The sequence below is a fragment of the Vespula vulgaris genome, chromosome 13 (assembly GCF_905475345.1).
Source record: "Vespula vulgaris chromosome 13, iyVesVulg1.1, whole genome shotgun sequence".
NCBI classification, from domain to species: Eukaryota; Metazoa; Arthropoda; class Insecta; order Hymenoptera; family Vespidae; genus Vespula; species Vespula vulgaris.
Window position 1 is genome coordinate 1,862,244 of NC_066598.1, and position 12,499 is coordinate 1,874,742.

Below are 12,499 nucleotides of genomic sequence, written 5' to 3' on the forward strand. Positions count from 1 at the left end.
ACGGCCAGTAAGTATGTATGTTCGGCAGCGATGCAAATCCGACATAAAGAAGAGAAAGACAGACAGACATACAGAGAGAGAGAGAGAGAGAGAGAGAGAGAGAGAGAGAGAGATAGAGAGAGAGAGAACAAAAAGAAAGAAGAAGAAGAAGAAGGAGAAAGAAGCTATGAAGCGTAAAGAGAGAGAGAGAGAGAGGGAGAAAAAGAGAAAGAAAAAGAAGAAGTCGGTGAATGAGGAAAACGTTGTATATAGAGACAGAGAAAGAGCTATTGAATAAAAGAGAGAAATAAACTAATAAGAAGAAGAAGTATAATGAGTAAGAGAGAGAGAGAAACAATAGTAGGCTTACAAGAGAAAGAGAGAGAGAGAAGCGAAAGGAGTGTCCATAAGTGTAGTAGAGTGTGAGCGTAAGTGTAGTACGAAAACGAGAGAATGAGAGAGACAGAGACAGAGAGAAAGAAAGAGAGAGAGAGAAAGAAAGAGAGAAAGAGAGATAGAAAGAGAAAGAGAAAGAACGTAAAGGAAGAGAGGAGTGGTGGGGGAAGCATTCGAAGCGGCTCGCTCGCGGAGGTAAGCTCAGTATGCCGCGCAACGCGCAGGCTCGCGTACGCTTATCGTCCTTTTTGTTTGATTCGTTCGTTGTATGTGGAAATCCTCGTGTTATATACGCAGGTACAAACACGAAGATCTGTAGAAAGAGAGAAAGAGAAAGAGAGAGAGAAAGAAAGAGAGAGATAGATAGAGCAAGAAGTTCGTACCGCGTTCGGAAATCGTTCGGGTTTTTCCGTGTGTAAACGACACCACATCGTCGTCGTCGTCGACGTTGTCGTTGTCGTTGCATCGTGTCGTCGTTGTCATCGTCGTCGTCGTCGTCGTCGTTGTCGTCATCGTCGTCGTCGCGTCGTCGTCGTTGTCGATTTACTATTCGCGAAAGTGATCGGCTACGTTAGTGATCAAATTGGAGAATATGTTGCTTGTATTTGAACGAAACTCGAATATCAAGAACGCGCGCGGGTTTTGTGATCGTTGGGTTATATACGCGCGCGCGCGCGCGTGTGTCCGTGCGTGTGTGGGAATGTGTGTGTGAGAGTGAGAAGTAGTAAGAGAAAAGAGAAAAAGAAATAAAGAAGAAAGAAGGGAGAAAGAAGAAGAAGAAGAAGAAGAAGAATAAGAAGAAAAAGGGAAAAAGAAAAAGGAGAACAGGGAGTGTTTGTACAGAGAAAAAGAGAGGGAAGAAACGGATGGTAGCGGGAAATTTGAATTTATCAAGAGTAGCCAATTTACGTAAATGGAGTAATAAATGGATCATCGTAAATGTTAACGATAGAAGAGGAGCATCGTGTTAATCAAACGATGACGATGCCGTCGTCATCGACGAAGAGAATAACGAAGAGCAACGTTTCTGGTATGAAAGGAAACAAGAACGTTGGGAGACCGTGCGAACAACGCGTTCCGTTGCGATCGATTAGGAACACCAGCAAGTTTAATAGCGTTTTACCTCGGTGAAGCTCGCGGTAGTACGTCTCCTTTATGTGTATGCATGCATGCATGCGCGCGTGTGTATGTATTTTTTTCTCCTATTTTGAGAAGGGGAAACATTGAGAAAAAAAAGAACGAAATATAAAAGCAGTAATAATAATAATAATAATAATAATAATAATAATAATCATCATCATCATCATAGTCATCGTCGTCATCATCGATAACGAATAAAAAGAGAAAGATGTCAGCGATCGACAGAGGGAGTAACGATCGAAATCGATCTTGTCCAATCGAGAGGCGACTTGGACGATGAGGAAAAATCGACCAACTTTTCTCAACGTTATTCTTACTACCATAACCAATACCAAGAACAACAGCAACACCAACGACATTACTACTACTTTTACTACTACTGGTACTACTACTACTACTACTGCTCCTACTGCTGCTACTCCTGCTGCTGTTACTACTACTATTACTATTACTACTACTAGTAGTACTGCTAAGAAGAGAATAAGGACGAAGAGGAAGGAGATAATAAGAAGGAGAAGGACGAGGTGGGAGCTCGAGAGAAGTTCGCGAGCGCCATCTTGACGAATCAGAGAAGAGAGGCGGCGAGGCGCGATGGCGGTACTCGATCGTTGATCGAGACGAGCCGCGGGCGATTCGATCATCCTTTTCGTCGTCGATCGAACGTCCTCCGTCCTCCGTCGTCGTTCTCCCTCTCTCTCTTTCTCTTTCTCTTTCTCTCGGTCTTTCTCTCTCTAACCTTCCCTCTATTTCTCTATCTATTTATTTCTTAAAAAGAAAAACAAGAAAACAGGAAGGAAAGAAAAGAAAATTCATCGTCCCGGAAGAGGAGAGAGTTAAAAAAGAGGGTTATCTACGGGAGAATTCAACGGACAACAAAAGCGACGACGAGGACGACGAGGACGACGGGGACGACGCATCAACGACGTACCAACACATTTACAACCGGATACGACATCTCGATCTCGTTCTTATTCTCTTCTCCCACATATATTTTTTTGTCGTTTTATTTATTTATTTATTTATTTTTTTGGGGGGAATTTTTATTTTATTCTTTGAAGAGAAGAATAGAGAGAGAGAGAGAGAGAGGGAGGGAGGGAGAGAGAGAGAGAAAGGGAAAAAGAAAGAGAGGAAAAAAAGAGAGAGAGAGAGAAGAGGAACATCGAAGAAAGGAAGAAAGAAGGAGAGAGAGAGAAAGGGCATTTTTATTTTTAGCAAGTTCGCCGCGGTTCTCTCTCTCTCTCTCTCACTCTCTCTCTCTCTCAAGCATCGGTCGCAAAAACCGGTTCCTCTCTCGGGGCACCACTGCTCTCTGAGGAAAGCACGAGGAATCAAGAGAGAAAGAGAGAGAAAGATACGAGTCCAGTATACTTCAAGAATCTAAAGAGAAAGAGAAAGAGAAAAAGAGAAAGAGAAAGAGAAAGAGAAAGAGATAGAAAGAACGTGGAATTTGCTCGTGTCCCAATACACATAGTCGTCGACGTCGTTTTCACGTTCCTCTATGTAGATATATACATATATATATATATATATATATAGAAAGAGAAGACACATTCGCAACGAACCACGCATACACTTGTGTGACTATTCCTCTCTCTCTCTTTTCGACTTGTCTATCCACTAATCTATTGTTACTCTCTCTCTCTCTCTCTCTCTCTGACAAGCACACATACATATCAGCAAAGATAGCAGACAGACAGCAGACACACGCGCATACACACCTCTCTAACCTCCTACGTTATATCGATCGCATATGCACACGACGGATTACAGTCTACTAGACTTTTAGACGAACGAATCTTTTATTTTGTTATTGTTAAAAATAAAAGAGAATACAAAAAGGAGAGAGAGAGAGATCGGACAAAGGGGGAGGAAAAATCGTTATGTGAAGAATGGCAACCGATTCCAGCAACAACGGGAATAACAATCGTCATCATCAACATCATCATCATGGAGTCAGAGCTGTCGCAACGACGACTACAGATCCAAGACGTAACGAAAAGCGCGCCGTGGCGGCTCGAGGTGCCGCTGGTGCACTTGCTCTCAGCGTATTGGCTGTCGTGCTCCAATCAGCTGCCACGGCTACCCCCGCTTGGGGATACTTCACCAATCCCGATGGTACGTTTTTGTTCTTTAATATTTTCTTTTCTTTTCTTTATTTTTATTTATTTATTTATTTTTTTTTTTCTTATCTATCATCATCGTTTGGAAGAGTTCTTATTAACTCTCCGAAATTATTATGGAAAGACATGGTTCGATTAAAATATGATGCAATATGGCGGTCGACCACGTGGGTCACGTGGGACACGAGAAAAATATACCCGGTAAATTTAATTGCGATCGATTCCTTTCGTTTTTCTTCGATCGATTTTTTGAATTGTATATAATTGAATTTTATTATTATTATTATTATCATCATCATCATCATCATCATCATCATCATCATCATTATTATTATTATCTATCAATAATTGATGAAATAGTTTCTCAATCGAGCTTGCATATACCTGTATTTGGAAATGTCCTGTTTGATATAGCAACCTATGCGTTGCATTCATCCAACGTTTGTGTTTCATGTTATACGATGCGTTCACTGCAATTTCCCACATCGCGGAACGAACAATTTTGTCTCAACCCACGCGAGAGATCGTATTTATGCGACCTGCCTTCTCCGAGGTCAAGGTTGACTTCTTTCTTTCTCTCTTTTTCTTTCTTCTCTCTCTCCCTCCCTCTCTCTCTTTATCGTGCCAGTCGGTACAATATCATATCGTTCATTATGAAATAGAACACGCAAGAATCAGGATTTCAATCACCATGTTGACATTGATTAGTCGATATCATTCTAATCTCTAATGGTTCCATGTTCCTATACCCTGTCAAACATCGATTTCAATCGAAATTAGAAAATGACGATAATTCTTTTTTCTCTTTCTTTGCCAAACAGTTTCATCTAAAACAAATAAAATAATTTTAATCGTATCTCCATAAAAAGTTCACATCGATCGATTAAATTTAAGATTATAAATTGAATAAAAAAAAAAAAAAAAAAATTCCAAACCTCCATCACGAATTTTTTTTCACGCAATTTCACACGAAACAAATCAAATATTTTTAATATCACTTACATAAAAAATCTTATAAATTAAAATCAAACATAAATGACAAAAAATCGAAATAATAAATGACAAAAAATTTTTAGATATCGATTCCTACATTTTTGCGAACATTTCGACGCGAAATAAATACATTCTTTCTAATTCTACTTTTTTATCAGTTATCAAATAATTAAGTATCAATATTGATATCTGTCAGTATTATATTCTTCGATTACTTCAGATACGTAGAAATAATATCATATTCTATTGGTGAATTTTTTAAAGGGTAGCTGTCGACACCAATGGGGTCAATGACCGCAGCACGGTCAAGGACACTGTTCGATAAAACATTCGAATCATTCTCCAAGTTTTATTATCGACGTTATGCCTACAGAAATATATATATATATATATATATATATATATATATATATATGTGCATACGAGTTGCATAAAATGACTAAACACATACATATACAGATATACGTATATTAGAAGTGTACAGTCCATTCATATATCGCAATAGAGAGAAGATTAGAATCAAAACCACAAGTGTCCCCCCTTTATTCTTGCTCCCCTTCATGAAAGCTTTGACCTAATTCAGAACACGGCTTCCCGTATATGTCGAGTCAATTAATTCTACTGACTTGTTTTTACAGCTGTAGCGTATATATTTCTAATAATAATAATAATATATATATATATATATATGTATATATATTAGAAATATATATTAGAAATATATGTACAGTGTGCATGTGTGCGTATGTATATCTTCACAAACTAACAAAAAATTTTAGGCAACTGAAAATAATAAATTGAAAATGATTTGAAAAGGATTTTACAAATTAATTAAAAAATTTGTCTGACAGGAATTAATCATTAGATATTTTTTTGATAATGAAGTAAAAGAAAAGAAAAAATATTGCAAATGAAATGCCCGGGCAGTAAATGAAATAAAATTTTATTGTTATAAGTTTGTCTTCTTTTTTTTCTTTGATTTATGTATCTACTCATAAAAATTTTTAATACGACAGTAAATAATTTTTATTAAAAAAACAAAGAACAAGATCCAACAATATAAACGAATAATTAAGAATAATTTCTTTTTTCTTTTAGAACTCCTTTTTTTATTTTCTCTATCCTTTATGATTAGAATTTTCGAATGATTTCCACAAGGAATATAGTAGACGTCTCTAACATAAGCTCGTTCGTTTCTTACTTTCACTCGAGCGTACATTCTCAGAGAACCTTGATTTTATATACCTATATATGTATATATATTTAGATATGTATATATATATATAATATACAGATACGTTCTCAGGTATGTACTACACCTACTATTATACAAATACAGACATTGTGGTGTATATAATTGAAGGTGTATGTTTTACTACGAGTTCATCAGGTCTTCCAAACAAAATAATAGTAAAAATTAAATAAACATGCACATATATATATATACACACACACACACACACATGTACATAAAGAGAAGATTTCCTAATCATAGTACACAGAAGTTCTAACTCGTTTGCTTGAATTCTACCTGAGCGCACCACACACACATACACACACACAAAATAGAGAGAGATAGAAAAAAAACTAATTAACATAATTGATCACATTATTATTATCCACAGTTCTTTCAGTATTTTCCCGCGATATTTTTTTTATCCTCGTACTCCTAATAATTCTTTAGAAAAATGAAAAAGAGAGAGTATGAGAGAGTGAGAGAGAGAGAGAGAGAGAGAGAGAGAGAGAGAGAGAGAGAGAGAGAGAGAGAGAGAGAGAGAGATAAATAAAGGAAGAAAGAAAATGTATGTGTGCATGTATATGTATTCGCATATATGTTAATGGAAATAAAAATAAAGTAGTATTGTTATCATCGGTGATATCACACATTGAAAACTTTTAGCGACACGCAATACACATTTCTCAGGCGTTAATTAACATTTCTACCATCTCGCTCTCACCCCTTACGTAGACATACGCCATTCATTCTTTAATTATCTACGTGTGAAACGTAACTGTACACAAATACACGTACACGCACACACATATATATATATTACATACTTATATTTTATTTATAATCTTTACGTTTTATTTATAAATATTTTTTTACAACACAAAATTATTATTTTTTTACTATATACGTAATTTTATATGATACTTTATATGGTGATTACATATCTACAAAAAAATTAATTAAATATAAAAATCCTTTTTAAAGTTGGCTAACTTTCACAAAAATTAAATTTTTTAAATAGAATAAATGAAAAAGATAATATGATACGATTAAAAGGAAGCATGTGTATGTAATGTTTTACAATATTAAATAATAATCTGTTTTTCGTTTTCTTTTTGTGTATTAAGATTAAATACAAAATTTGAAATTTAAACATAATAAATCGTAACACTAAATATTAAAATAAAATCAATAAAATGAGCATTAAAAAGCATTGTAATTTTAAAAGTTTGTATTAACAATTGACTTATGTGTGTGTGTGTGTGCGTGTGTATATTCATGAACTTCGAAATTTTAAAGATATCACATGAAAAATATAAAAAAGTTCAGAGAAAAGTAACTTCTCGAAGGATTCTCCCTTGAATGTCGTTTGAAACTCCTCGAAAGCACGTATCGATCGATCGAAAGAGAGAGAGAGAGAAAGATGCTACTAACGGATTGGTGGAAGTTCCTTTAACAAAAAATACAAGAAGAAGTACACAAGAGGAACGAGTCTCTTCTCTCCATATAAAGTACCTACTCTAAGAAAGTCTTCAAGTATACTAATACTAATATTAATACTAATACTAATACTAATACTTTCGCATGATACTTTATATTATTACTTTTTATAACTTAGTTATGTTGGTTCTTAATACTTTCTCGATTTAATACGAATCCTTAAAAAGTTACGAAAATTTAATCTTTTTTCTATATTAAAAAGGAAAACGAAAAAAAATATTTTCATATATATATATATATTACTGAAATTGAATTATTATTATTATCATACGTAACTATATAGAGTTGAATTATTACAATTATCGAGATTAAATTACGTATTAAAATAATAATCTCAACAATTATTTTTTTTCGTTATCGTAATTGCGATATTATTAATATTTTTCTTTTACTTTTAATACTCTCAATTAAAAGATTCTAATCAATTATGACAACAAAAATATTCACATGGGATATATCTATTTGTTTATTTTCTCATGATAATAAAGAAATTTTAGATGGGTCAAGACTATCTATAGATCGATTTTAATATACGATATAAGAAGAATGTTGTTAAGAAATCAAAAGAAAAAGAAGAACAAGAAACCATAGAACAGGTAGCAGTGTAACTGTTGACGTAAATACCTGAAAGGAACGTGTATTTACACTCACACGTGTACAATATTTATCACGCGTTGAATATGCTTGCTAACACCTGTATAGATCACGTATGCAACTATATAATATATACATATGAAACATACAAAAGCATAATCACGTATTTATACATAATATCAATTGAAATTCTATCTTAATAATTATTATTGAAATAAAATTTTTTTTTCACTATGCTAATAAGAATCATTTACTTTCATTTTTATTAAATAATCGATTCTTGATATATTCATTTATTATTTTTATTAAAAGAAATTGTTATCACTATCATGAAAACAATTAACACACTTTTAATCATTCTAATCCACACATTGCGATAGTAAATCTTTGATAATGATCACGTTTAATCTGATAGACAAATGATTAATTACATTTTCATTTTCATTATGCTATAAATTATTATTTAAAAACAAAAATATATATTTATATTTATATTTATTTCCTTTTTTTTTATTTTTTTAACATTTACGATTAAAAACCAAGTTGACAGAAAGGTTCTTGGCTTTGTAATACCATATCTTGTTCCGTTACAAGTAGCAGTCCTCCTCTTCACGCTGGTAAACGAGACTTTCGAGTAGAAAGAGATAGAGATTAACCAAGAGAAAAAGGGAAAAAGAGAGAGAGAAAGGGAAAGAGAGAGGGAGATAGACAGAGATAGAGAGACAGAGAGAGATTGTAACTTGTAAGTTTTAGCGGGTAAAGTATAGTTCAACCAAGCCACGTTGCATTCACTAACCAACAGAGAGAGAGAGAGAGAGAGAGAAATTTTCTGGCCCTGCACATAACGGTACTTCTACTCCTCTTTCTCCATACCACATACACATATAAATACGTATATAGATATGTGTGTGTACATATATATATATATATATATATATATATATATATATATACACATATATATATGGGAATCTTTCGATAGTATCGAAGGAGCATGTGAATCTTTATCTCTGTACTTAACTTTCAGAATAGAGGATCAGACCAGGGATCAGAGTTCAATTTTGGAGACCAATTTCTTTTCCTTCTCTGTGTTTATATATATATATATTAATAATAATAGTAATAATACAGAACGAGGTAAAAGTTTTCAAATGATCCAGAAATTGTTAGGTACATATATTTAAAAAAGAAGACAGAAAGAAATGTAATTGTTTTTCTTGCGAGACTGCTTAAGCTATTATTTTTATTCTTCTTTCTTTCTTACTTCTCTTTTTTTCTAATTGTAAAACTACAAGCCTGACTTTTTAAAACTCCGGACCTAATCTGCAGTTTAAAAAAAAATATTCTTCATTAGCGTTCTTCACATGAAATATTTGTCATTCTTTGTCTATTTTGCAAAACGAAGTTTAGTTTTCAAAGTCATCTTTACGACTGCTCGTTGTACTAGACGAAACAAGAATGAGAGACTTTGAACAAATTTTTTTATCTATTGCACGATATACAATCGTACAAGAATAATAGCGGAAGTGAGTTTCGTGTTACTAGTTCTTACGTCAAACATACGTATACGAATATGTGTTTATAGATATTATACGTTTCTATACACGTAAATAACTACATATATATAAGTAGTATATCTAATATACATACAAGTACATATGTATATATATATATATGTAAACCAACATACGTATCTATTTAAGATTGTGCACCTTAGCAGCAGGTGAACTAGGAAAGTAATATATGAGATTACACATATGCTTAGTTTGGTATGTATCTATGTATCAATGTATGTATATACCTATGTAAGTATATACGAACAGATAAGAGTACATATATATATATATATATAGCAAAACAAATTAAACGCAATAGTAATTCCTTACGTGTCCATGATTTTCATACCAATTACGGAATGTTCTATCTTTCTCTAACAACAACTGGGAATTAATAGAAATGCCAAAACATTTAGCAGTACACGAAGTTAGACTACGTCCCACGAGTAATTATCCTGGGGATAAATAAGGATTACAATTCATCTGGAAGAAAATTATTCCTTAATCGAATCATAGAAATCTAATATTAACAAAATTCATTAAATTTCATTTGAAGAATTCATAGCATTTGATAATGTTATTAAGGATTTTTTGTTTATGTAAAGTGTTATATAAAAAATAAAGAAAAAGGAATATATCAAGATGGATGTAATATAAAAGTAGTTCTTAGAAGATAAAATAATAATAATAATGATAATAATACGCAGTATAAGAAAAAGCCAGAGAAAGAGAGAAAGGAAAATGTTAATGTCTGAAAATTAACAGAAGAAAAAAAAGAACAAAAATAGGAAAGAATTTAAAGTGAACATTAAAGTTGTAATTAAAAGAAGAAAAGATGCTTTGGAACGTAGATCGACTAAATATTCAATTAAAATGAATAATTCGATACGCGTATTATAATTTGTACTTAAAGACAATTAAGATTTCATTTAAATAATCGCTTGAAAAGAAGATACTTAGATTGCTTTTCTTTCATTTTTATACATTATTATTCACAATATTATTAACATCGTTAAATTTTTTAAAAATGTTAAATTAATATTATTCAAATTAAAATTATATGTTAATATGGTAACATAAAAAATAAATTGCTACATTTCTGAAAAAGGACAAAAGAAAGAAAAACAAAAAAATTATTAGATTAGAAACAATTTTCTAATGAGATAATTGTCGTACAAATCACAGTCACCTGGTGTTTCTTGATAAATAAAATAGAAAAAGATAGAACTATAGCTCTTCGTTATCCCAATTATCTTCTTTGTCTCTCACGCTTTCATCCCATGGTCTTTAAAACTTTTACGAGCCTTAACTTGAATTACTGTGAGCCGAGTCTTTCAAAGTGAATGTTCACTCGTCCAGCATTTCTTTTTCTATCGATTCCCGTTTCATTTGGGGAAGAAAGAAAGAAAAAAAGAAAGAAAAGGACAGTAATCCGTACAATTTTCTAACTTCGTACGTGGAAAATTTTATATATCTATACTAAGACTACTATAAAAATAAAGATCAAATGCAAAAACTTTAATATCAAATAATTCAATAAAAAATAATAGCGTATAAAACTACAATACTTCATTTATACAAGATTCATCCGATATTTGTTGAACAAATTTACGTAAAAAAAAAAAAAAAAAGAAAAGAAATGGATTTTCTTTTTATAATAAATTCATCATCGTGAAAATTTCTGCGTAAAAAAAGGAAAATAAAGAAAGAAAAAAAACAAAAAATTATTTTATTGAGGAAGTTGTTTCTTTTTTCTTTATTTTTTTTTTTTTTTATTCCTTCGTGTTTTTCTTGTCCAATGTAAGTTAACACAATGCAATGGCCTTTAATGCATGAATTATAAAAACCGTTCTTTTCACACACAAGTTCTCGCATATTGTTTCGTTCAAGGTTCCACAGTCTGAGTAATTCGAATTACGTAAATGCTAGGATATAATATATCCAGAGAGACTTTCCCATCCGTCTAGCTACGCGCATTGCCCTCTCTCTCTCTCTCTCTCTCTCTCTCTCTCTCTCTCTCTTTCTCTCTTTCTCTCTCTGAATGGATCGAAATGGTGCGATACTATGGAAACCTGTTTTTACCATTCATGCAATCAAGCTAACGGTCAACGACTCGGTCATTAAGTGGACGGTATATAAGTTGACTTTCGATCATCGAAATTCATTTATCTAATTCTATGATAAATATTATTCTTTAATTACATTTTGTTTGTGAATAGAATTTTACAAAAGTTTCATAACAAATAATAATAATAATAATAATAATAATAATAATAATAATAATAATAATAATAATAATAATAATAATAATAATAATAGTGATAATGATAGAAATAATAAATAAAATATAATATGATATAATAAAAGAGTAAAGTAAAATTGATATTCTAAACTGGAATATAACAGTAATAGTAAAATAGATGAAATAGTATAATAATAGAGATAATAAAATAGAATAATAAAATTGTTATTTTTCTTTAATATTTTTCTCTCTATTATTATTATTATCATTATTATTATTACTTTTATATATATATTGGTTTTTTTAATTTAACATTATTTCAATTTATTTTATACGAGAGACATTACGCGAGTCATGTGACTTTAATGTTCGATTAGGAATGTCTATGCAGGATGTCATGTCGATAATGGCCCGTGTTTAGCATAGTTCAGTGCCATTAAGTTGGTTAATCGTTAGAACGGTTCATCATGAAGTTAATGTCCTCTCGAATTACTTCAATTTTAACATTGAAGTTCTATGTTTGTTAGTTATTCGATAAGGGAAATATGTGGTGTAAGAGAATAATGATTATGATTAGAAATCAATAAATCTTCTAGAGATTTCCTCTATCATTCTTCTTATATGATTATAAACAAGAATTTCATAGAAATCGTTAGACAAAATAATGATTAGGAATCAAATATCATTTTAATAATTTTTAAATTGCTTTTTATGAAAAGATTTAAAAGCAAATTTTCACAATAAA

General features: G+C 31.8%; 1 protein-coding gene across 1 annotated transcript in view; it reads left to right on the forward strand.

Annotated features, from left to right (window-relative positions):
* The first annotated feature begins 132 nt into the window (after positions 1-132).
* The window catches only part of LOC127068440 (uncharacterized), a 31,078-nt gene continuing 18,711 nt past the window's right edge, over positions 133-12,499 (forward strand). Inside the window, exon 1 of the mRNA XM_051004666.1 lies at positions 133-3,630. Within this exon, the coding sequence (XP_050860623.1) occupies positions 3,405-3,630 (226 nt within the window). The 5' untranslated portion in view covers positions 133-3,404. The remainder of the gene's footprint in view (positions 3,631-12,499) is intronic.